The sequence below is a fragment of the Rhinolophus ferrumequinum genome, chromosome 18 (assembly GCF_004115265.2).
Source record: "Rhinolophus ferrumequinum isolate MPI-CBG mRhiFer1 chromosome 18, mRhiFer1_v1.p, whole genome shotgun sequence".
NCBI classification, from domain to species: domain Eukaryota; kingdom Metazoa; phylum Chordata; class Mammalia; order Chiroptera; family Rhinolophidae; genus Rhinolophus; species Rhinolophus ferrumequinum.
In genome coordinates this window covers 2795356-2822052 of record NC_046301.1, presented here as the reverse complement: position 1 = coordinate 2822052, position 26697 = coordinate 2795356, and the positions used below count along the sequence as shown (strand labels likewise).

Below are 26697 nucleotides of genomic sequence, written 5' to 3'. Positions count from 1 at the left end.
ACAGTCTCGCCAGCATTGTTGTCTTTGGGGTTAAGCCATTTTGTGGTATTTCAATGTAGCTTCAGTTTGCATATGATTGTAATCACACACTTATTATGCAAAGTGACCGTGTGTCTGGAGATGGGTTCTTTTTACAGTAAAGTTGCAGATAACTTAGAAAGCTCATTGTAAGGTTTCAGTTTTGTAAAACCTTATGGCTGACATGCTCTTCGTTCGTAAACATTGACAATAGTCTTTTTCTCTGGTTCTAACATCTTGTATCATTTTGAAGCACTAATGCTTTGGCAGTGTGGGTTTCAGGGGACTGGTTAACGTGCCATCCTGCCTCACTTACTTGCAGAGTAACTTCTGGCTTAACTTTCTGTGCCCCCCACTTTTTTTTTACTGAAAAAATGGAACTAATAGCACTTATCACATAATGGTTATGAAACAGTATATGTAAAACACTTAGACCATATACGTGTATTCTGATTTGGAAACATCACAGCCACTTTTAAAACCAAATTCATCATAAGAAATTGAAGTAGATCGATTTCTTCTTTTTCACTAGCTATTGATTTCTGCTTTTTCACTTTTTGGGGCTCCTTTACAGGTCATCTAGAGAACCAGTGGGTTTTAGCTATTGTGGCTGCTGTTTTTTCTACTAAGGAAAGTTTCAATGTGGCACAGTTTTACTCAGACTCATCTAGAATGGCACGGGGAAGAATTCCTGGGCAATATAAAGTTGGTTGCCAGGGGAAGTGATATTAGACACGACAGAAGTCCTGGGTTTTGAAGCAACTTCAGTTCTTTATGACTCAGTTAAGCCCCATCTACAGAACAACAAACAAACGTGCGATCTTTATTCAACTCCTGGCCTTCAAATCCATGTAGTAAGGTTTCATAGTAAATTAGTGTTAAAAATCCATCTAACTCCATCTGGTTTCATTCATGCTAACAAACAGGGTAACTGACTGAGACATAAAGATATCAACCAGGCTCAGGTGCTAAACTAACCACATGCTTAGGTGTAAACACTCCCGTGGTCACTGACGGCCAGGTGTGACTGTGAATGGCTACGTCATGGAACCATGAAAAGTTTATAGTTTTCATTTTAGTTTCAGATCAGCACGATTCCATGGTAAGCATTATTTCCCCTGCTGTCTCTCAAATGATCAGTCAGCCTTAAAACTCTATATAACAAATAATAGGAAAGCTAAAATAAAGTCAGTATACCAAGCCTATTTACCATTTAGGGATTAAGGTTATGTTGAACAAGAATTATAAAATGTTAATTTACGTATTGAATGAGAAAGTTCCCATTTATATTGTTTAAAGCTTACACTGCTTACTTCAGATCACACCCATACTCACTAAGAAAGTCAGATTTGGTTTTTTTTTTTTGCATATTCAGTGTCATTAAAGTGACACTGATGACAACATTAAGGCATTCGGAGGCATCACAGATTATCCAACACTGTGTGAAATCTGGAAGCCTTGACCACTTTCTGTAGCGATTGTGGAAAGGAATAAATAATACTCTCGACATGAAACTCATCGCTATTTGTTTTTGAAAATAGTTTTGAATTTGGACTTTTTAAAAAAATATTGAAGATAATCAAGTTATAGACCTCTTAAGTTGGAGTACTGTTTCATGTCAAGGTTGGATGGTAAAACCTTTGTATAGACCTAGTTTCATTCATTGATTCTACTGTGTGCAAGGAATTGGATTTCCGTGGTTGAGAGTTCGTTATCTGTTTGCAGTTCATATCTTAGAGGGCTTTAACTGATTTTTCTTTAAGTACCAGAGATGGGCTTCACTATGACTAGCAGGAAAAGGATGAAGCAGTGAATGCCATTCCTGAGAACGTACGTCCTGTACAGCAGCCACCCCCACCTGCCCAGAGCACCACAGAAACCGCTTATTGGCACACGTTCGCTAGAGGAACCCACTCTGACAGCAGGATTTTGACCTGCTGAGACTTCTGACGGTGACATGAAATTCCACATATTCTACGGCAGGTGCACTGCTGGTGATTGACAAGGTGCATCCGACCTACTAGTGATTGACAAGGGCATACGCCGACAAGAAGCTGAGTGGCAGTACAGTGTCGGGGGCGGTGTGGCGGCACCGGAATTGTGCTCTGAGACACCACACAGATCTCCGCTTGCCACTCCCCCCTGTGCCCCCCGCCAGGCTGGAGAGTCACGTGATGGGTACTTTACCAGATACCACTGGGTGCAAAGTGAACCATAGTTCTTTGCATTCAGAATGCTCCTTTGACATTTCTTCTCTTCGGGTTACACTCCCTTTTCTCGGCAGCAGAGGTGAATAAAAAGCTTGCTGCAGAGCTGGATGCAAAGGGGACCCACACACAGCATGCAGGTCAGGACCATTCCGTAAGAAAAGAGAGCATGTCTTTAGAGAACACTCCACTTCTTTTTTCTGAGATACAGTGCTTTGCTATATACTCTATAAAAAAGATCCAAAGGTAAGCCAACTTGAAATAGAAAACTGTTTAGAAAATAAAAGCTTTCTTTTCTAAGAGACACTTAGAAAGACATAAAGCAGAAAGTGGACTTGAATTTTTCTAACTGCAAACAAAATCACTCAGCTTTCTTTAAGGTCAAGCTGAAAGTTAAACACCTAAGGTTTGCGTCTGTGTTAGTAGTTGAACTGAGCTCTGCAAAGCTCTAAGAGTACTTGCAGTATAGAAAACACAGAGGTCAGAAGGCTAATAGTACCAACAAAGGAATGGCTCTAAGGAAGGAAGCTCAAAACTCCAGTCTCACATATTCCTCTGTCTTCTAAACCGAAATCTCTGTTACATGTGTCTCTGCATATGATTTGTGCAAGATATAAGCAGTCTGGGATGTTTTCCTGCCAATATCTTACTGTGAGGAATGATGAATGGTAAAGGAATCCTGCCTCTCACTTTCTAAATTGCTATAGGATAAAGAGTACAATGAAAAGAGAAAATCAGGCCACCAACCGAATGGGAAAAGATTCTTGCAAACACCTCCAATAAGGGAATTATATCCAAAATATATAAGGAACTCATACAACTCAACAACAAAAAACAAACAATTCAATGAAAAATTGGGCAGAGGACCTGAATAGATGTTTCTCCAAAGAGGACATACCAATGGCCAATAGACATATGAAAAAATGCTCAACGTCACTAATCATCAGAGAAATGCAAATAAAAACCACAATGAGATATCACCTCACCCCAGTCAGAATGGCTATCATCAACAAGACAAATAGTAACAAGTGCTGGAGAGGCTGTGGAGAAAAAGGAATCTCATACACTGTTGGTGAGAATGCAGACTGGTGCAGCCGCTCTGGAAGGCAGCGTGGAGGTTCCTCAAAAAATTAAGAACAGAATTACCATATGGCCCAGCAATCCCTCTCCTGGGTATCTACCCCAAAAATCTGAAAACATTTATCCATAAAGACAAGTGTGCTCCAATGTTCATTGCAGCTTTATCTACAGTGGCCAAGACATGGAAACAACCAAAATGTCCTTTGATAGATGATTGGATAGATAACGTGTGGTATATATACACAATGGAATACTATTCTGCCATAAGAAAAGATGAAATAGGACCATTTGTGACAACATGGATGGATCTTGAGATTATAATGCTAAGCAAAATAAGTCAGACAGAAAAAGTAGAGACTCATATGATTTCACTAATATGTGGGATATAAAGCTGTAAGCAACAAAAGAACAAGAGAAAGAAATGAAGAAACATAAACTCATAGACACGGACAATAGTTTAGTGGTTACCAGAGGGTAAGGGGAGTGGGGGATGGTAGGTGAGGGTAAAGGGGGTCAAATATATGGTGATGGAAGGAGAACTGACTCTGGGTGGTGAACATACAATGTGATATATAGATGATGTGATACAGAATTGTACACCTGAAACCTATGTAACTTTGCTAACAATTGTCACCCCAATAAACTTTAATTAAAAAAAAAAAGAGGAAATCAGCTGATCTATAGAACTGAGTTTTACACTGAGACACACAGTGGAAGAATTCCATAATACAGCCCTCTCTAGTGTCTTTAAGCTCAGTCTATGACTACAATGAAATCTACTCGTATATACGAGTCTATTAGTGAGAGTCGGGTGGATGGCCCAACCAGTTCAGTATATTCCAGTTGCTCTAGGCATGCTAGCTCGGAAGAACCACGACCCTTGTCAGCCCAACTGCCACTTTGTATGTGGACAAAGTAAGACAGGGGTCTTATTTAACGTGCCGACAGAGGTCAGGGTCAGGATTCCGTGAGCTAAGAGAGGCAGAGAGGGTGGAAGATCTGAGGAAGCACGGCTTCTCCGGCATTGACAAGGCCCTGAAGGGAGTACCTCCCACTCTCGTGCCTCTCTGGCCTCACTATTGCCTCCCCAGATGGGTCATTTACCCAAGAAAACCAGAGGGAACCAGCAAAAGAAAACCAAAGCAGAACTGTAACTGCTGAGGCCTCTGAAGGAGAGATGACAGGATGGACCTCCAGTGGGTGAAGACTGAGGCAAAAGATGGGGTCACAGCACACCCCCCTGCCTGTCCCATCACCTCGTGGGTTATTCCTGCTGCCTAATGTTGTTTCTGAAAAGTCACAGAGGAGAGAGCAGCAGATTCATAAACTGTCTGGCTCATCACCTCGTTATCCTCCCGAGAGGTCCCAACAGTGTCTCGAGTAGGCTCAGCACGACCAACGTCTAGGTAGCCTCTTCTAAGGGGAGTTGGTTTTGAGGCTTACAACTGTTTTGTTTCTCTACTTTCCTCCCAGGGGAGACTTTTCATAGTTAGAAATCAATAGAGGATTTAGGACATTTCTTTGCCACACTGTTGAAATGTTCTTTCCCACGTGGTTGGGGACACACTGAGAAAGGACCAGTCTGTAAGGAACTGCTGACTCGACAGTTACATCACCAACTGCAGTGTTTTTTTTTTTTGTTTTGTTTTGTTTTTGTTTTAAAACAGTTCTTTGCTGCAACTTCAATAAATTATTGAGAATATAAACTTACGTTAAAGCTTCTGAATAATTATAATGACGAGAAACTCCTAGAAACTTCTGGACTTCATCCATCACCGTAGCAGGATCCGTTCTTAGCTGTTGCCCATCAATAATTAGCAACTAAATTACCACAGGGGAAAAAAAGACAATGCATGTTGACAAAAGGCATGTAACTGTATAATAAAAAATCTCTGCACTTTGAGTTTATTCAGTGACAGACCCAGTGCAGGGGATTTGCATTCACTGCGCTCAGGCTTAACCCAGCCATCTTCATTAGTGACCTGGGACAAGACATACAACACACGAATTAAATGCACTCGTATTTTATAATCTGTAAAGTCCTGCAAACACCGTGGAAACAAAAAGCCACTTGGAGGGACCAGGACAGCTTAAGAAACGTGACTATAAGATCACAAATGGGAACCAAGTTTAAAAACTGCCAAAGCATTGATTGCATCCTTCTAGCTGGGAGGGAGCATTGCAGAGACAAAGAAAGGTTCTGATAAGACCACGTGTAATGAGACAGAGGACACGTCATCCTCCACACGTCCCGCCAAAGGAGGAGCACTGTCAAGTTTTAAGAAGTACTTTGATAATTTAGAGAAAAAGGTCAGACTCCCAGAGACCTGAATGTGGATAGAAGTGCCTCAGCGGGCTGCACGGAAGACTTTGCTTTTTACTCTGGTGAGGGAGGGGGTGGACCCAGCAAGATAAAACGACAGCAGGCTGTGATGGAGGCCCCCAAACCTGCAACTGGCGCTCCCACATTTCTATTTAGTCCAGAACAGTGTTGTTTGCTAGAACCTTCTGTGATGTTCTACAGCTGTGGTGTCCAACAGGTGGCTACTGAGCATTTGAAATGTGGCTGAGGAACTGAATTTTGAATTCTATATAATGGCGATACAGGTTTAGAGGGCTGTATGTGGTAGCAGCTTTCGCATTGGACAGCAGGGCTGTGGACACAGGCGCACGGTGGTCCGAGGGCCGGGGGGGTTTCAGGCTGTCTGCTCTCGGGGCTGACTTGGTAATGTCGGTAGATGCCAGGCAAAGGGGAGACGCAGGGAGCCAAGGGAGATACTGACGGATGGAAAATGCAGCAGGGTGGTTCAAAGGGAAATAATGGCAGTTAATTAAGCAGAACAGTATTGCCTTGTTTGGTTAAGAGGCTCTCAAGCTTTATTCTTGGAATAAGAATCAAGGGGGCGAAGCTTCTAAAGCTCTTTACAATCAGGAAAGGTTTGCACTAGAAAATAGAGCAGGGAGAATTATCTTGAAATACTGTTAGAAAGACAATTAAGTGGTTTTTCTCCCTCTGCGTATCTATTATTCTGTGCCACAGTCTCATTAATTACAACTAAAGAGTAACACCTAGTACTGTTTCAATGAGTAGAAATGTCCTCTACCCTAGAGGCAAAGCCATCCATGTATGAGGTTGTGACATGGTGTAATTTTTACTGCTCCATACCTGAAAGGGGGGGAAGTAAACAAGCCATCTCTCGATGTGGCTGGCATACCACCCAGGGACCAAACACCTCTTCTGTAAGGCGCGGAGCTCGGCGGGGGCACGGGGCCCCGCGGAGATCACTTGGTAGAAGCTGAACTTGAGAGCTGCGGGGTCTTCATGCGATCGCTGATGCTGTGGAGAAGAGGTGGGAGATTAAACCAACTGGAAGCACAGGCATAAATGCTTCGAGACCAATCTCTGGGGCAGGCCTCAAAGCGTGGGGAAGGAGTGCCTCCCTGCTGGAAAGCCACTTGGTTTGCAGTTAATAAAGGAAAAAATTGTTTGCTGAGAGCACCAGGAATTAAAGCCATGACCCTGATGAGAGGATAGTTCTGAGACTTAGTTGGTGGAGGCTGAATTCTCATTGCTAGGATTCCTTAACGTCTGCACAGAGTCGCTTCCTTCGTGTGTATATTTTATTCTGAAAGTAAACTTTTGGAAGTGAGGCCACAGCGAACCGTTTATCACATGCAGTGAGAATCGTAAGGCAGGGACGCCACTTGTCCTGCCCCACAGCCAGGCCCCCCCTGCTAAGGCACTTACAGAAAAGCCCTGCTGGCTCTGTGAAGTGGAGAAGCTGCTGCACACTCTGACAGGAACGCTGTCTGAAGCCCCCAGCTTTTATCCGTACCTCTGCATCTACAAGCCCATGGCATTTTACCGAACGGTAACCTTCGCGATAAATCAGAATCCTTTATTGTACAGAAAATGCAAAAAGCTGTCCAAGTAGGAAAGTGTTCTTTAATGGCTCGGCTGGGCCCACGGGTTTGAGGAAATAACCTTTTCCCTGAATCGACCAATACATATTCAGGCTCCGTGCTGGTTGTGTGGATGTTTACCACATCTCCTGAACAGCAAATTTGGTGCAATTGAGATTCAAATTACCTGACTGCACACCCCACTAGACTTACTGCAGGCCTGCATTTAGCTATCAAGGAGTGATTTATTTGTAATATTTAGGACGTTTTGTTAGCTTGCAGCCTTAAAACCTCCCTTTTCAGTAAAGTTTCAATTTTTCAGGGGCTAAGTGGTTGCTAAGCTCCAATTTTCTTCTTTCTCTTTGAGTCAATTAAGGCTCATTTCTCTTCTGCAGATACCTGGCGGAAAAGATAAACGGCTCCAAGTTGAATCCGTCAATTTGCAATTTGCTATACATTTTGATTTAAAAGATGGCTCTAGGAGTTTGGCATGAATGATCAGTGTGCAGTTGTGGATTTCAGCTTTCCAGGGTGTCTCACTCCGTATGAGGAAGATTATTATCCATCTGCCTATCTGAGACCCCCTCTGCTTCACCTGCCCTTTCCCCACTCTGTCCCAGCCACAAAACCTTTCCTGGCATCGTGTCTCGCCTGTTGTAAACCTGGAAAAACTGCTTTGTTAAATAACAAGAGGACCCAGTGCTGGGAAACTTTATTCTCTGATATCACAGATTATCAGCAATTTCCCTGTTTAAAGTCTTATCAGGGAGAATGGAACGTCCCTCTTTTGCCTGGAGGCTCAGAGCTGTGGGGGTCACTTTAATACAGAGAAGCAGCCTTGTTTCCATCCAGGTGCAGAGTTTCAGATCAGGGGTTTCTAGACACAAGACTCCACATTTATCTCAACATGATAGCTTCCAAGGAAATAGGACCCTGAGCCCGCCTCTCAGCCCTGACGCGCTGATAACCCCTTTACCTGTCGCCCAGCTTTGTGCTTACAAAGCGTTTTACTCTTGCCTAAATCTGTCGCCTGACAAATCCCTCCCTTCTTTAGGGAAATGCCCAGTCACCCCTCTGCTGTCCGGACTTCTTTGCAGCAGCCAACTGGTCTACCTAACCGAACCGGTCGTCCCCGGTGGTCTGTGTCAGACGGCCTGCCACTCCAGAGGACGCCGTCTGTCACTCAGTACTTCCTGACTTAGAAACTGCCTCTTTACACCTGTTTCTTCAATGAGACTGAAAGCAGCCTCAAGTGTAACATCCACATTTATCACTTTATCTTCACATCACGCTTAGAACGATACTTTGCCTGTGGTTATCACTAAAATGAATGGATGAATGAACACATGATGTGAGGAAAGCAGTTTTAAATTATAAAACTGAGGACCGACTAAGGGTCCTGGTGACCAAGGACACAGACAATTAATTTTATGTTCTTCTATTTAATTCCGACTGCTTCTTATTCAAACTTTTCAACATTTGATGATGGAAATATCACTGAGACAAGAGTTTTTTCCTATTATTTTAAATGATTTATTAAAGTAAAAACAGATTTGATGTATAAGTATTATTATTAGATCCTGTTAAATTATTTCACAGTGATCATTTCTGGGCTAGGTTGTAACCGACATCAGAAATAATAGCAATGAGTGTATGAGGAAGAGGCTGGAAACAGGGTTTAGACTGGCTGGGTTTTCGGGGATGAAGAATCTTATGTTTAGTTTTCGATACTCAGTTATTGTTCAGTACAAACAGTTATTTAAGCTCGTTTAGAGTTGGAGTCATCAATCTAAATGGGCTAAATATGGTTTGTCACTTGTTTTGTGAATAAAGTTTTATTGGAACACAGCTAAGATCATTCATTTACATACTGCCTATGGCTGCTTTCCAAATACAATAGCTGAATTGCAGCAGAGACCAAACACATGGCTTGTGAAGCCTGAAATATTGACTCCCTGGCCTGTGACTTTTGCTTTGGGGGAGTCACTTGTATTCTTCATCTGTAAAACAGATAATCACAGCAGCATCGCATATGTTTTAGATGAAAAATAATGACTTTAAATTATTTCACTTTTTACGATTTTACTTTTAAAATGCAGGTACGTAGAAACACAAACATACATTCAAGTACATATTTTTTTGTTTAATTTAATTTAATTTCCTCATTGCATTAATGCATTTTATTACTGTGTTTCCCCAAAAACAAGCCCTAGCTGGACCATCAGCTCTAATGTGTCTTTTGGAGCAAAAATTAATATAAGACCTGGTATTATATTATCTTATACTATACTATACTATACTATGCTATACTATACTATATTATATTATACCTGGTCTTATATTATATTAAAATAAGACTGGGTCTTACATTAATTTTTGCTCCAAAAGATGCATTAGAACTGATGGTCTGGCTAGGTCTTATTTTCGGGGAAACATGGTAAGTAAATAAGTACAGCATTAATAAAATCATAAGGGGAAAGTTTCTCCATGGCAACAAAGAAAAATTTACCCACTTTTCTGTAGACATAAAACTAGCAAATCTTCCTTTTTTTTAAAGCTCAGGGTGGTGGCTACTGCTGCAAACCATCCTCCAGGCTCCATACTCCCGTCTACCTGCTGGAGTCTGTGTGTGGCTCCCGTACCTGGTACCAGGAATAGGCTCGGTCCGATGGGTCTATGAGGATGGTGATGATCTTCGCTTTAGGGACCAGAGAGGCTGCCCTTCTCGGCGCCTCCTGGGAGTGGAAGTAATTGGCACTCTTCTCAAACAGCAAGTCAGTGGTGGCATTCGAGGGGGCTGGGAAGAAATCCATGTACCTAGAAAAGGAGTAGGTCTCAAAATAAGTCTCTGCTTTACACTCAATCCCCGGTGACTGAAGATGTGAAAGGTGTCCCACAAATTCCTTAGTTTCCGAAACAAAAGCCTTTTTTTCAAGGCATTTGTCCCACAAAGTTTTGGGCAAGAGAAAAACACACAGAAAAGTTAATAATGTATTTTGAAAATGCTTTCCTACACACATTATCTTTTTGTTTTGCTTAATATCAGGAAAAAGGGTGTGGGAGATAACAACCGTGGAGACACAGCAAACCGCAGGTATTATAGAAAATGGAAGGTTTCTTCAATTTCACAATAATGGCCCACGCTCTGCCCCCACCCTTTGCAGTTCATAAGCCACTATGACTTTGGGCTACCAAGACAAGGTGGTTGGATAATTACTGAACAAGAGAGTCACTGACATTTGTGTGATGACTTTGCAGTGTAGTGTTTTCTTTTCGTCACCTAACACCATAAAGCTTCTGGTAGTATTCCAGTGAACGTACTGCAAAGTTTGGTTGGTACAACAAAGCAATATCTTGAAACTCAGGACAATAAACAAATCTTTTTATGTTTTCTGGAAATTTCCTTGTTGGTGACATATCATTCTGGCAGCCTTTTATGGGGGAAACAGATATACAAGAGTTCCTGGGAAGTTTGATCTGCTATCTGTTCTGGTGTGTATGCTATTTATGGAAAGTGTCACGTTTCTGGATGCTTCTTAATTTAGATGGCCACGCTGGTTCCAGGGGTGCTAAGGTTATCCCAAGGGTCTAGTGCTATCTTATTTTGGTCCAAGCTTGCCTCTAGCTTGCGTATTCTGAGAAAGGCTCCACACATCACAAAAGAAGGGTAGAAGGTGCTGGATTCAGATAACTTTTAGTTTCTAAAACCTGGCCCAGCATCACGACATTCCTCTATACTTGGACCGGTGAGGCTGTGCAGACCCCTTCCAGCGGTCCTGGGTCTTGGGTGGCTGCTGTGCTTCTTTCCCAGATCCCAGGGGCTCATGGAGAAACGGGGGCCGGTTTCTCTTTGCCTGGACCCACATTTTTCTAGGGCAGTGATTGGTACTTACAGGCACTTGAAAAACGTTTGATGGTTAAACAAGTGAATGACTAGAATTCAGCTTCGTATTTCCAGGGTGGGAACAGGCCCATGTCTGGAGAATATGAATTCAGCTTACCCTGAGAATTGGTGCAAAAACTCAACTGGTTTAACAGTTTGGGCTTAAAACTAAGCGTCTGCCTCATTCAAGCCTTGCTACTTCCATAACACCTCAGACATTTTTTTTTTTAAACTGAAAAGTGTGATTTTGCAATTCTCCACGTTTATTTGTTACTTGGGTTGATGCTGAGCATTTCTGAGTGATTTTACTCAAAGCCTGAACTCAAAGTTCAGGGGTCCTAAATGCTAATGGGATTTTACGGCTCCACGCACCGCTCCAACTCTCTGCTGCGTCCCCGAGAAATGCTAAAAATCAATGATCAAACCGTAGGATGTAAAACTTAACTGCATGAATTGATTGTCTTAGACCTTCTGCATGTCTTGGCTATTTGATCAAAGATGGAGTTTTCTAAATCTGATCTGCCCTTTTCGCTTGTGCCCTAAGCTTGTGTTTGGGCTGCTTGGTGGTTATAGCAGCCCTGGTTTTACCCAGTTCTCCATGAAAAGCAGATGCATGTACCCAGGTGAACTAACTGTGCCTGGGCTGATGCTGGAAACAACTTCAGCACTGAGCCACGCATCATCTCCCACCTCGCGGCTCTGTGGTCCCAGAGTGACGGCTGGGGTGCCTGTGCTCCATGGACGGCAAGGCCAGGGAGGACTCTGCGTAAATCCCATGTCGCTGAGAGCAGAGCTGTCCTTATTGCTAATAGATTGACATTTGCAGTTATTATTATTATTTGTTATTTGTGTTAATTGCCTCTTATCAACATAATTTATCAATCAAACGTGTTTGCAATTGGGGTGTTTTTAGTGAGTTATAATCGAAAATTTGAATGGCTCTTTAGCCTTCTGCTTATTTATGTCGTCTCTCTGTAAACTGCTTACAGGAATTTTTGTTCCTGTTGTCGAGTCTATACACAGTACTGGCTTACGAACTGCTTTTCTTCTCCTTCTTCTAATTGATTATTCTCATAGACATTCTCAAGTTCCAGGGAACCCAAGTATTCCATTCCTCTCCACTTCTAACGTGCTTTTTAATCACTCCTTTTCATCCCGGTGTTGGCATCACTGTACGCTAAATGCATGTGTATTTGAGTCAGCGGTTGATCGGCAGCTGAAGTCGTTGCTGGTTTCTTGATTCTTGTAGCCGTCATCTAACAGTACACAGTGAATCAGTATCAAGTACTGTACTGAGGAACTGGCAGTGAAATAGATGCAGAGCGTGCCAAAAATATGTACACACATTTTAAGAAAGTAAAAAAACTGTATTAAAATTGTACTACTCAATATATTCCGATAACAAAAGAGGAATACAAGTCATGTGTATACATTTTTGTGGCACCTCCGTTATATAACCGTTACAATGCATGTAAATCTAGCAGGTGCTCAGATTATACACAGCCATTTCTTTATCTTTCTATTCAGACAACCCACAAGCAACTCTTGAGGGGTCGATACTTTTGAAATTGAGTTCATGCAATTGGCAGCAGAGGCTAACAAATAACAACTCTTTATGCTAAAATACATACAAAATGTTTATGTTCACACTCTAGAGTTATTATAAGAATTCCACTCTTTTATACCACTTTCTACCCAGAATTGATACCATAATAGCAAGACTTGTAGCTTCATTTTATGATTAATGTGTTTGGAACTTTTGTTCCTGCTACATTACCATATTTTGTGTATATTTGACATTTTAACTTTGGATTTTATTTTAACTATTTTCCTTGGATGGTTGATATATTTCTAATTTTAATTCAAAGGTGAAAAGTTAAATTTTGTATGTTGTTGATATCTTTTTTTATAGCTTTCATTACTCGTGAAATACATACACATTTCTAGTTCTATTTATGTACCTTTTATGCCAAAGCAAAATAGAAAATTGTATATGTGGATGGTAGCAACATTTTAATGCAAAGTGCATAAGAAGAGAAAGCTATGAAAATGTTTTCTTAAGAGTAGAGAGGAATGAAATTCCTGGGTATTCTGGTATTTCTCTGACTCCACATCTGTAATCACCATCAAATATAATTAATGCAAATTGCAATTACATGTGTGCCTCTCGAGGCGACCAGTCCCTTCATGAACTGAGAAAAGTTTGGTATGACTACTTCCAGTTCTCCTTCATGTGGTCAGTTTCCAAGGCACAGAGATCACATTTATTTGTGGCTACAAAGTTATAAGTTTATAAACGTCAGCACTAACTTTATAGTGTGCACAGTACATATACTTTTAGATTTAGACTAATAACCCATCTTACCAATCAATCCCCCTGTGGTAGTTATTTCTATTAAAGAACTGTACCTCCTCAAGGGTTTTGGGGCTGGGGGAGTTACTAAGGATGGAAGGATGCATAGCCAGGAACAGATACAAAGCAGTGGTGCCTGAAAAGACAGCAGAGGTTTCCAGGTTAATGACATGAAAACACAGTTTCCTACTTTGAGCATTACAGAGTCATTACTAAACCAAGTGCTACAATGGTCCAAACAGATACACATGAAAGTCCTCCTTGAATTAAATTGAAGAGATAACCAGCATTTGAAAAGAAGCAGATTCTAAAACACAGAGCTAGTCTGATGGGAGGAGAGGCCACGGCCGGGCTGGGACCGCTGGCTTTTAACTCCCGCCCAACGCTGACTTGGGCTGTGACTTTGGCTTTTAGCTTCTTCTTGTCTTGGCTTTATTAGTGGAAAATCGCCCACCTTTCTTATTTCATAGGCTTGCTCTGAAAAGCCTGAAGATGTTTTGATACTAGTAAAGAACTATGTAAATGAAAGATGTCATTATTTAATATAAGATATTGCATTACCAGAATCAATACTTGGGTTCTCCTCTAAAGTTCTTCCTGAGGCCTATGAAAGCTTATTAAATTTAGGCAGAATTTAATCTTTTAGCAAGTTTGTTCAAGTTTGAAAGTACTTACATACTTGTAAAAAATAATGTCAAAAATTGTTTAATCTGCTAAATTAAAAAAATTGGTGCTCTCTCTTAGTGACATAACTTTACAACATTTGCATTTTTTGGGAAGAGGGTGACGTATCAGAAGTATCCATACAGATTTGTAATTAATGGGGAATCAAGGATTTTCTTTTTTAAGTGAGCAGTGTCATAAACTGTAACACTCGTGTTTCAGAGTCTGAATTCTGAGCTAAGGGGTCAGCTTAGCCTGCTACAAGAGAAAGTAAGGCAATCTGAGTTCAATATGTGGAAGATTTAACCAGGTACTTGTAACTGTGTTTATAAGCTCATAATATGAAAATATTTCTGGTCTGTGTGCTCAGTACGCCTAAGGGAGAAATATACCCTTTGGTTTCCCCTTCTGGACTCTGACGTCATTTACTTTATCACATGGCCTGACCGAGCAAGACTCTTACTTGTATTCCAGGTCAACAGCTGGCAACACTAGTCAGACGTGGCCTTATAATACTTCTTTCACTAGGAGAAACTACTGTTGTAATCTTGCTTAGTGATAATGTCATGTATCAAATTCTGAGTGTTTTTATCTCTCTGATAAGCGTTATTTAGTGTTCTACTTAAATCTACCATATTAATACCACAAAAAAATTGTTAAAATAGCTCTGTCAGCAGCAACATTGGCTACAACCGCTGGAAAGAGGCAGAGGCAGTGCTGCTGACGAGATGTGACCTAGACAATGAGCAGTGTGTCTGCAATCCCAGGTAACTGCAGGAACGAAGCAGAGTCATGTACGGTGCACAGAGGAAAACTCCTTTCCAAGACTGACTTGCAACAGTGGTGCTCTGGCTTCAGCATCAGAGTCGCTTGCAAGGCTTGCGACAGTGCAGGCAGCTGGGCCCTTTCCCAGAATTTCCAATTCAGCCCCTTTGAAAATCGCTGACTTAGCAGAAATGTGGAACCAAATCCAAAACGTATTGGGCAAAAAAAGTTTCATTATTTGAAATCTATACTAGAGTAAATCTTTCTAGAGCATGGTCTTTTGAGTCAGGTAAATTGTAGGATCAGGAGTTTTATTTCTAACACGTACCATCTGTGTGAACTTGAACAAAATATACCTAACCTGAGCCTTGGTTTTCTTATCTTTTTCGTGGGGAAGGAAATACCTAGCTATCAGGGTTTTATGGGGGTCAAGTGAGATAACCTACGTGAAAGTACCTGAATAGCTCCATATCTGAATAGTAGTAAGGTGTTTTTTAAAATAACAACTTTATTGATATAAAATTCAGTAATGCATTCAAAAAAATGAAAAGAATAAAATTTTGTGAGGAAAGGAAGTATAGCTATTAAAATGTGAAAAAAGAAAGCAGATTAATTTCTTTCTTAGATCAACTGAAGGCATTGTTTTTGAATTTTATTTTTAAGATTCGTATTAAATCATGTTGTTTGCTTTTAACAGCATGGCCAGCACTAATAAGACAAACAGAAAAAAATGGAGATGTTCTAATTGTTTGCAGAGTCAGTAAAAGGCATAATGCAATTTACCAATTATCAAAAAATTATGTTGTGGTTTCTGAATTCTATCTTTACATACATATATTGTTAGGTCTGAATATACTATCCTGTGTGTGTGTGTAAAATACATAATCATAGACATACATATTCCGGTGACCATCCATAAAGCTTCAGTTTTTACATTTTTTGTCAGTTTTGACACTAAAAATATTTGAATATCCAGATGACTCTACATCTGTGGAAAATTATTCAGAAAAATACTTCTGACAAAACTAAAGTTAAAAATGAAGCCATTTCATTTTTACGGAACTGATATTCAAATATATGAAAATACTTTTGTTCATTTGAAAAATCAGTTTCACACACTATCTATATCCGCAACATGGATGACCCTCAGAAGCATTATGCTAAGTGAGAGAAGACAAACACAAAGGTTACACACTTTATGCCTCCATTTACATGAAATTCTAGAAAAGGCAAAACCATAATGGCAGAAAGTGGCTGCCCGTGGCTGAGGATGGGGGCGGGAGAGCTGACTGCAAAAGGGCAGGGAGGAACCGTTTAGGGAGACAGGAGTTCTGTGTCTTGAATGTTGTGGTGGTTGCTCAACTGTGTACAATTTCCGAAATTCATCAAACTGTGCATTCAAAATGGGTGAGTTTTATCGCATGTAGATTGTATCTCTATAAAACTGGAAAACATTCAATTTTTACAAGAAGGAGATAAAATACTCCTTTCCAAAGGTAAAGGTCATATACAAATTGTAACATAAACATTTGGACACCCATTTGAGTTTAAGATGACAAGTAATAATTCAGCCATCTAATCATAACATTACAGCGTCTGCATATCTGGCCGCACACAAGGGGAAGCATCCTAGGAGCAGAGTTTTCTGAAGCAAAGTTCGGATGCCAGGTGTCAGAGAGATGTGATCAGTGGTGACAAAGCTGTTTGACGCCAGTGGGTATTCGCTGAACAGACTTCAGTATGCACACTTTTCTAGTTGCCTCTTGACTTTAAATGGATAAGGACAAGTGAACTAAATAAGGACAAGAGAAGCACTTGTCATATTTATTATTGTTTTCAGATTGATATTTGCAAATGGGACTAAGAGGACATGAATAGACTACATTCTATGCAATTCTATGTACATTACATAGAATTCTCCCTAGTTATTTCTAAGGAACCGAGGAGAGGGAGTGTATTCCCCTTAGGAAGGGCCCCGAATAGTTTTATCATGCAGGATACATCATGAATGTCTGGCATTTTAAAGCTTCCACTGGTCTTCATTTTAATACTGATTCTTACAGAAACAAGTTTTATGGGAAAAAATTGCATACCAATTTTTAAAAAAGGTGCAAACGATTTCTCCTGGGTATGAATAAAATACCTTTCTTAGCACAAAATTTCTTTTATGTCTAGGAATTCTGCTTGTCAAACATCCTTTACACTCTTAGAAAACAGTCATCTCTGCCAGAAATAGTTTAGAAATAAACTATAGCAAGAGGGGGCTATTTTTCTGGAAGGGATTTATGTAAAGAGTTACAGCTACCTGTATGTACCTCTCTGATTTTGATGAAACCTATCAGTCACCTTCTAAACACATGATTAGTTTTGATTTTAGAAATGTTAATAACAACACATTTCAATTAAGATCTTTGGGGGAAAATAACATTTGTTACCAAATTAACTGCTGGATGTTCAAACTGTGACATCTATTTTCATCCTTTTCACTTTAAAAACACTTTGACAAGCATTTAAGCACATCATCGAGCTAAACAAAGATTATGCCAGAGAATAAAATATGTTATTCATTCATCAGTATTTATAGGAAGTTTGAGAACTCATTGTTTAGCCATCAGGATTGTTACACTGTTTGGTTAGTCATAACATAAAAAGTTCTCACCGGTTTTCTGGGGTCCTATCACCAAGAATTTTGGTAAGCGATCACAGGTTTTTTCTTTAGACCAAATGTCTCTGTGGCGTTTGTCATCACAAGGATTCTGAATGGGAGAAGAAGAGAGAGATGGCTTTTTTGATTGTGTATCTGTGGTGTGCGAAGGTTTTTCAACTTCTGTCCTTAAAAAGATGTTCAGGAAAGAAGGCCATTGGCTCTTTCTTTTAAATGAAAGTCTTTACATGGCATCATGGAAGCTTTCGGATAACTCTTTTCTGTCCTGAAGTTCAGTGTCTACTGAGGAGGTGGTGGTGGGGGAGACATTTCAACGACAGACAGCCTCGTAGCACTGAGGGCGTATTATTTCTTCTGCTGTTGGCAGTTCTATGCTGTGCATGTGTGTGTGTGTGTGTGTGTGTGTGTGTACAGTGAGCTTGTTGGCAGAGACTGTGCTAACCTAAAAAGAGACCCATTTCCAGCGTTCAATAAGTCACGGAACTGTAAGAGGGGTTCAGATTTTCATTCTAGGTAACTTTGAGCTTTCCTGCTGTGTTTCAAAGGACTATGGATCTGGCCATAATAATACTGTTCAAAGAGACAGCAGATTTCTTTCAGCTGCCTTCAAACGTCGGCAAACGTGTATCTAAAACTATAACTTTACAGACTCTGATGCTAAAAAAGCACTACATTTCAGCAAAAGGGTAAAACGAGGGTGAATTTCTGCCTTGGGGATTTGCGATTGGTCTTAGTACTTAAACCAAAGCCACTGTGCAAGGTGTATCTAGACACCTTTCATTTTCACTGCAAAATGCATGGTACGTGAAGAATTGGCAGTGCTTTTTGATGTTATTTCAGGAGTGGACGAATAGGACAACATTCGATTTCTACTCAGTTAATACTGTAGGCACGTGTAGTCAGTAAACCTTCTGCTTATTTACAAAACGCACCAGATGTTAACGCTAAAGTGAAGGAATTCATTTTGGCTGCTGTTCTGGGAAAAAAAAATTGATTTTAAACCTGTCACCCGAAATAATAATAATTTCAGTTTAAAAATAAGGTGTCAAACTGAAGGAAAATTGCATGTCTTTCCAGTGGCTGACGTTTGGTGGTGTTTTGTAGTGGTTAAAGATAAAAACAATGTTTGTTACAGCAACTGCAAGATAATATGCGGTGATAATTCCACAACCACCACCTTTAACCTTCTAGAATGTGTAGTTACGTGTCTTCTTAGGGTTGTTTGTGCTCGGGAGGTGCTTAGCTCAAGTTCAAAGCTGAATGAATTGAACAGCGTTCAGAGCTCATTGCAACAGCAGCCTGTGAAGTTGAATGAGTTCTACTTCCGATGATGGTTATTATACCATCATCTCTGTCGGTTACTCTGGACAGCATTTCAAGCAGGAGTAAGAGTGCTGCCCCTGGAGCCAGAGGGCCTGGACCTCATTCCGCTCTGCCACGCACTAGCTGTGTGACCCTGACTAAGTGGCCCACTTGCGTCTTCTGCAAAGTGGGGATAATAAGTGTGCTACCACACAGGGAAGCCGTGAGGAGTAAATGAGTGAAGAACCCACGCTGACACACAGGACCATGAAATTATTCGCTAAGATTGTCCCTTTCCCCAGATCATGGAATGGGCAATTGAAGTTCAAAGTACGTTTCTGCAGTTCCAGGGCACATGAGAGTGCATGCCTTGAGGTCTGGGTTCTACCTAGAACAGTTTGAATATGCCATATTATGTGATATTTTCTCTTGAGAAGCTCAGTGATTTTGCCACTGAACACTTTCCCCACGTCCCGTCATTCCCAGCTGACACTTCTGAAAGCTGCGGGTGTATCCTGTGGTTCAGAAAGCGGTGTCAGTTTGAACTCTTCTCACCTATCCCTCTACTGTCCTCTCGTCACTATAGATACGGGCATGTGCTCAGGGAGGACAGCTGGCAACCTGCAGAGCACACACCCTCTTGACCATCTATCTTCTCACCTTTCAGCCAATTGCAATCTGCAAATTAATCCCTTCCTCCCAACTGAAAATATTACATCTACTGAACCCCTTAGAGAGCTTTTAGAATTCCATGATTTCTACTGCGCATGGGAACAGAATTTCACCCACCATGAAGCAATAACATAAGACTATATAATTCAGGAAGAAATAGTTTCTCAAATCTACTAACATTTCCAAAATGCACGTGCTATTTGTTTTGTTTTTTTGTTTTGTTTTGTTTTCTCCCCCCAGATGGCTTTACTTTTCAGATTTGGATTATTTTATAAAACTCCAAGATACGTTTGTGGGAGTAATTAACTAAACCAAGAGCTGAACCAATCGTACCTGCCAGAGAGGGTCCCTTTGCTCAGGGAACAGCTCGAAGTACTTGTGGGCCAGCTGCGCTGGGGGCAGAGTCTGCAGTCGCAAGTTGGTCCAGCTCTGCACGAAGTTGGCCAGGTTCACAAAGGTGTACGAGCCCAGGCGGTCATTCCCGTAGTTGGACAGGTGGGTCATGAAAATGCTGATCTGAAAAAGGGAAACGGAGTCCAGTGTAAACACGGGTTATTGTAATCCTGGGGCAGAGGCATGACAGCAAGGCTAGTTTTGTCTTAAGTCGTCTTTGCACAGGGTTTCATTTTCTGACGTGTTTTTGAATTTTGGGCACACCCCAAATGCTCTCACTATGAGAAGCTACACTGGAGGATGGGTTATTAGCAAGACCCGATGAGTATTTTTTTCTGAGATTTTAATAACGGAAAATGAGTCCCGCTGCCATATAGACATGTTGGTGCGATTAGATTGATGCTGAGTAACTTATCTAGGTGGTCACACATGAGGTCACAGCCTCATGATCTATGAGCTCTTCATAGCTGGAGGCAGTGGGATCCCAGGATGTTGGGACTTAGTGTTTTCAATCTAGTTAATTTGGCTTGTAATGTACTAGTACTCCCGGTGAAGAGCTAGAAATAATCAATGACGTGGCATCATCAGCATTAACTGAATGTTCTCTGATTTGTACTTATTAGAGGCCATGCTAAGAAGAAACTAGTGACTGGATTTTTACTAAGATAACTGTTAACTATTTCCCGCCAAAAACTCCTCTCAAACCCTTTCCCATATTTATTATCCGTATCAAACACCTCCTTTAAGAAAAGTTTTCAGTGCTTGGCTAGGTAAAATCAACTCTTCCCGTGTAGACAGCTGACCTACATTGTATCCATACGTTAAAAAAAATCACAGCACTTTATTTATCATAAATTTGAATTCTGTGGATTTGATTACACTGGTCTGGAATGCAGAATGTGCAATTTTCAAGCTACTGATTTAAGTGAATGCGAATAGTCTTTGTTGATTAGTGTTGACAAATGGAAATAATTCTGCGTGAGATTTTCAATAGCAAAGAAAACCACTGTGGCATTTATGCTGTTATAAAAAAGTTCATAAAAATAATTCATGTGGTAGTAGTACTTTCTTAAAATATATAATGTCATGTGAACAATAGTAATACTGGTTATTATAATCATCATAATGGTGAATATAATAGGTTCATTCATTAACAGACTGAAAGACATGCTGAAGGAAATTTATTGAGGTAACGAGGCAGAATTGAGAGAAAGGTTATATTAAGATTTGACATAATGAACAAGAAAAAAATGTAATTACTTACAACTATGAATAAGAAGAAACAGTGATATCTTATATTCTAAAGAACAAATCCTGCAGGCTTTCACATGAAAAGCTTCAACTGTGATTAAGAATATCTAATTACGTTTCTGTTCACTCTGCCTGAACATATATTAAATCTTAGAACTTCACAAACAAAGTACTTCAAGGGTGATTTTAACAGCTACCAGCAGACTTATGCAGTCATGAAATTATTAAGACTTTTACTATCTTGGGTATTTCTGAAAAAATGTGACTTAAAATTTGACCTTCTGGTTTATTTTTTATATTAGCTTTATTTCTGTGATTCCCGCCCCCTCCTTATTGCCTCCAAAACTTATTAAAACAGTAGGCTATTGAGAGATTTAAGAAAATTATACTTTAATTTGGAAGTTCTTTTCCAATGTCTGCTAGAGGCAGTCTTTTGTCATTTGTTTTATATGCCACATTTTTCGATGTAGTTCAAAAATAATAGCGAAATGATACTTCAAATTGCTTTTCTATTAAAAAAAGTGAACACAATGTAAATATACATATAAACCTGGTTAAACACTAGTTCAAATTTCTTGCTTTATTTTAATGAAATGTTTATCAATAAATCTATAAGTCTGTATGTCACTTGAATAGCATGTGCATTGGGCAGAAAATGGGGAACTTCACGATACCGTGTGACTTTGTGATACTAGGACATTTGACCTCCCTTTGGATTTACTTTTTAACATCGGAAAGCATTTTGTGTTGTGACATTTAAAGCAGAGTGGCACTATTGTACTTGTATGAGTATGGAAAGTAAAAACTGCACCCCAGGGTGAGTTAGCTGGTTAGTGAAGTGGTTTGGCTGGATCTGAACCTGACTGGCAGGAGCTAAGGTAATGCTTAGAAGGCGTTGCACTTAATCCCGTAAAAGAAAAGCTCCGTAGCCTCCATCCACCGACCTTCCCAGGTTTTCAGTTCTCTTTGTGTAGCTACTTGACTGCAATGCAGAGCGCACCACAAGCAAAGGGGTGGGTTCGTAATGCAGGTCACCTCGACACTGTAGGCCTGACGTTTGTTTTGTGCTGCTAACGAAATGCAGGGCCATACAGGGAGCGGCGTCGGCCAAGACATAAAACACTTCACCTTCTTTTTGAACTTTTTTTTTCTTTTTTTTTGGTGAATCACAATATTCTCTCTGCACATGGAATATTTTATATCTTTGCTGAACATGTGCTGTCTGCAAGTTTCCTTTATTATATTTTAGTTAGGAACATATGCTCATCAACCAACAGGACTGGTGGGAACAGACACATAATGAGAATGTTTAAGTCAAAAAATTGCTTCATTTCCAGACAGTGTTTCTTCCTTACTCCTGTTCTGGCCTGTGGTATCTATAATGCCACTTTATTTCTGGTAATTCCTCACCTGCCAACAATGTCTGCATGGAATATAAAGACGCAAGGAAGAAGCTTGAAAAGGTTACCAGTTCAGGGAAAGCAGATATTAGTCTTTCCCTAAAGAGGAAGTGTTTGTAATCTAATAGTGTTTCAGAATCGAGGGGTTTCTATTTGTAGTTGTTATTGATTTTAATTGTTTTTTTAAAAAGAATGGAATATATCAAAATAAATTATCTGTATTATATATGCAGAATCCAATGAGAAGGAAAATGTCAAAAGAAGTTACAGCTGTATTCCTACAACAGTTTTTGCTATAAGTAATTACACTATGAGCAATTAGTTATTACCCCAAAAAACTAATTGGCTGCTTAAAACTCAAATCACTGGAAATTCTGCCAAAGGCGTAAAGTTTATCTGATTAACAGATTTAAAATATTCTTTTGAGCCTCGCTGATACAGATATTTATAACACAATACTTATCTATGAAGTTTTTCTGTAACGGACAAAAGGTAAATGCCAAATGTCATATGCACTGGTATACATGAGAAAGGAAACAGATGTCATCCGTAAAAATGGCATCTGTGGCTAAGACAAAGCTTTGGGAGCTGCACCTCCCCTTTCCAGCATCAGCCAGGTGACTCTAGGAGGTTCAGGTATCGGGGAGGAGAGTGGGTCAGCCAAGAAGAATGAGGAGCAGAACCCAGGGCTGGTGCGACAGCAGCGGGTCGGCAGGAGAGAGGAGCGAGGGGTGGGAAAACCTGCCTCACGCATGTTTACCATACACGGCACCATTTGTGACCATGCTTCTCCATTCAGACCCACCAACCTGTTGTCAGAATCTCATTGGCCTTCAGTGTCAGGCAGAGGCGTTGAATTTTGTATTCAAACCGAATGCGCCTCCCAGTGTTTTTCACCCCATCTACTACTTCTGACTCCCCGAATCTCATTCTGTCCCTTGTCCCTGTGTGTCCCCATGCTTAATCCTCTCTACTCGTTCTTCCTTGGTACCTGCCAACGTGCTTGGCCGTCTCTCATCTCAGGTTCCCTCGTGAGCTTCCGTCTTTCCCAGCGGCTGTCCTTCCTAGCCACATCCTTCAAGGGGCAGAGCACACGCGCTTCCTCCTCGCTGCCAGTCACTTCTTGGTCCTTTGCGACCCGGCTTTTGTCACCCCTCCACTGATAATGCCTCGTGACAGGTGACAGTGGCCTCCATATTCCATGACCCGTGGACACGTGGCGGCCTATCAGTCTGCTCCACTTGAGCACGCTTAAGATTTTCTCCGTCCCTGGCTTTTTTGAAACTGTATTTTCCTAGTTGTTCTTCACTTCTCTCCTTCCTTGATTCCTCTCTCTGTGCATTCTTCTTAAATAACTGGTGTTTCGTTACTACAACTGTTTTATGCTAAGAGTTACTTTCATTAATTTTATCACCTTGTCCAATGGGAGAAAAAGATGTCACTCTCGTCTCTCAGGCTGAAACTCACTGATGCTGTTTTTCTACCCGGCTCGTGCCTTAGTCATCATTTAAGAACCTCAAAGGAAAGGTCAGCTCGGAATGATTTAGCAGAGGGCTCTTAACCTTTCAGGTGTGGGACCTGACAGGCTTTCCAGGAAAGCTGGAAGGCTGGTGAATCGCTTGCCCTCTATTAGGGACAGGTTTCAAAGGTACAGGGATGAGGGCAATGTCATTTAAAGCAATTTAGCTTGGTGCATCTGTCTCTCTTATAACATGTGTGCCTCTCGGGTTTTCTGGCTGTGCGTTCAGATCTGCAAGTGCAGCCCTTTCGTTACAAGCTCATGATTGATGCTCAATTACCATCGCTGTTAGGTGCCAGAAGAAGTCATTCTACTGGTTTAATGCGTCGCCACTACTTTAGCTGCTGGGCAAATGTTCACACGCCACAAGGGTGTCTCCAGCTCTCAGACCCCCGGGTGTCAGAGAACCCTGCACCGTGAGCCCCGGCGGCTGGCGGTTCTAGTACCACCTCCTTCTTACTGTGAAAGGCACGGTGCAGTGACTTACATCCCAGACAGCAGCGGCTGTTGTTCTGTGAGACACACAGAGCCACAGGAGAATGAACGCAGCCACGGCGTCTGCTGGACTTAGAAGTGATGAAGTAAGAGGAGCCCTATGCAAGCAGCAGGAAGCGCAGAAGCCACACGCATGTTTCCTAGCAGACACCATTTTAGTTGTAAAGCACCGTCTCCACAGCACGAGGAAGGTGCGTAGAGAAATGAAATTAAACCTCCCTTTCAGAGCTTAATTTAAGCAAAAAACCTGCCACTTTCAAAAAATCGTCCAAGTAAATGGACCAGCATGAAACTGATTTTGGCTCCTGTGAATGAATTATATTTTGTTAATCATCATCAGGAGGTTATAATTAGTTGTATTTGCTCATAAAGCTGAATTCACCCTGAGGGGGAAAATCAACATACCAAACAAGTATATTTATTTTGTGAATAATAATAATAAGAAGAATTAAAAAAAGCTAGGTTTTCAAAAGCTAGTGACTAATTGTTGTCAATTTTCTAAATATTGAAAACCATTTTAAAAATGTATTTATTATTTTAAGACAGCCCTCTAATACAGTGATTTGTAAAGCGTTGAAAGATTCTGGGAGGCTCAGCTTTGCGTAGAAGTTGATGTGGCAAGCTCTTTATGTAAAGATCTGAGGGGCAAGAAAGAACAGTGCTGACGAGGGGACACTCATTTGAGTGACCAGCGTCTCTTGTGTCTGCACCTTCAGTGAGAGGAAAAGTGCTGGGCTTGAGTGGGCCCTCGGCCGCTCTCCCTGCGCTGTCTGCATCCTCGGCACCCAGTCCTGTTTCAGTGTCTGACCTCCAAACGCCTTCACGTCTACAGTCTCTTCACTGTAACCTTGTTAGACTGATATTTGCCCCATTCTTTCAAATAGTTGAGAAATGTTCTGGTCATGGATTATAAAGCTTTCTAGTTCTATCTAGTTCTTTCCAGTGGGTATCTCATATTAGGGGCTTAATACGTATTCCTTAAAGTAACCTTTCTCAGCCACTTCCTGGAGAGAATCCACCCTAGAGAAAATGATCGGACGGTTCATTCTCACACGAAGGGAGCCTGGCTGGTACCACTCTGCGCGCACAGGGGACGAGTGAGCTCATCAGGAGCCGTGGGTCCGCCAGGGCATCACGGCCTCCTGATCCCGGCTCACGAAGAGCGGGTCATGAACCGAGCATCATTCACACCGGACGGAAAGGTTAGGCGATGACTGACCTTTGCCACGACCGTATCTCATCATAATAAAGTGCAGCTCTCTATCTGGGCATAATGCCAGGATGCTTTATATAAAGAATTATGCAAAATAAGGAGAAACACTTAAAAGAGCTTGTAATGTTAAATGTACGGAGGGAGTAGGACAAAATATATAGGGGATAGTTTTTTTTCCCCCCAAAACTTCAATAATGGCACCTGGAGTGATTAGATAGAAGTGGCACTATTTCAGAGGTATACCATAAAACCTTGCCAAAGGTCTTCACCTTTTACATGACACACTTCTTACTAGAGCTTCTGAAACATAACGAAGGACACCCTTCGACTAGGGGTAGGAATGTGCAGATTTCCGTTTTCCGCCTCCTTGGGGGGAAGAATGTGCAGTATTGTTGCCCACACAGGGGTGGAGGGAAGCGTGGACCAGGTGGTCAGGCTCTGATCCCTGAGATTCAGCCACAGAGAACGGCACGGGGACCGTCGTCGGCGTGGAAAAACCATTCCGCACTGACAGTGCACACGTATGGGAGTCTCTTCCCACAGGCTTTCCAGCTCTCCGTGGACACGCTGTATGAATGGTTGTCAGGCTCCCTTCACACACAGGTCCAGGCTGAGAAAGGCATTTAGTGAGTCTGTATGTCTTCAGCCACTGGCAGAGGAAGCCACGCGCTCAGAGAGTTGTCAGTTGCTGCCGGGACGTGGCTGAGCTGCCCCCACACGAAGGACGCCCGTAGCTCCTGCCGCCCAGTGTGCAGGGTCAGAGCGGGCAGGGACCGTTTCTATCCAGGAGAACCGTTTCAGTCCTTCTGCGATAAGATAGAGGGAGAAAGGATTCTACCCCAAGGCTTTGTCTAGCAAAGAAGAGAACACAGAAGAGACAGCAACTTTTAAACCAGAGAAGGCAGTAAATGAGGA

At 41.3% G+C, this 26697-nt stretch overlaps 1 protein-coding gene across 1 annotated transcript in view; it reads right to left on the bottom strand.

Annotated features, from left to right (window-relative positions):
- The window catches only part of LOC117038149 (bifunctional heparan sulfate N-deacetylase/N-sulfotransferase 3-like), a 109137-nt gene that overhangs the window by 5766 nt on the left and 76674 nt on the right, over nucleotides 1–26697 (bottom strand). The window contains 6 exon segments of the mRNA XM_033134829.1: nucleotides 5017–5126; nucleotides 6472–6642; nucleotides 9851–10025; nucleotides 13457–13580; nucleotides 17532–17628; nucleotides 19845–20027. Coding sequence (XP_032990720.1) covers nucleotides 5017–5126; nucleotides 6472–6642; nucleotides 9851–10025; nucleotides 13457–13580; nucleotides 17532–17628; nucleotides 19845–20027 — 860 coding nt within the window.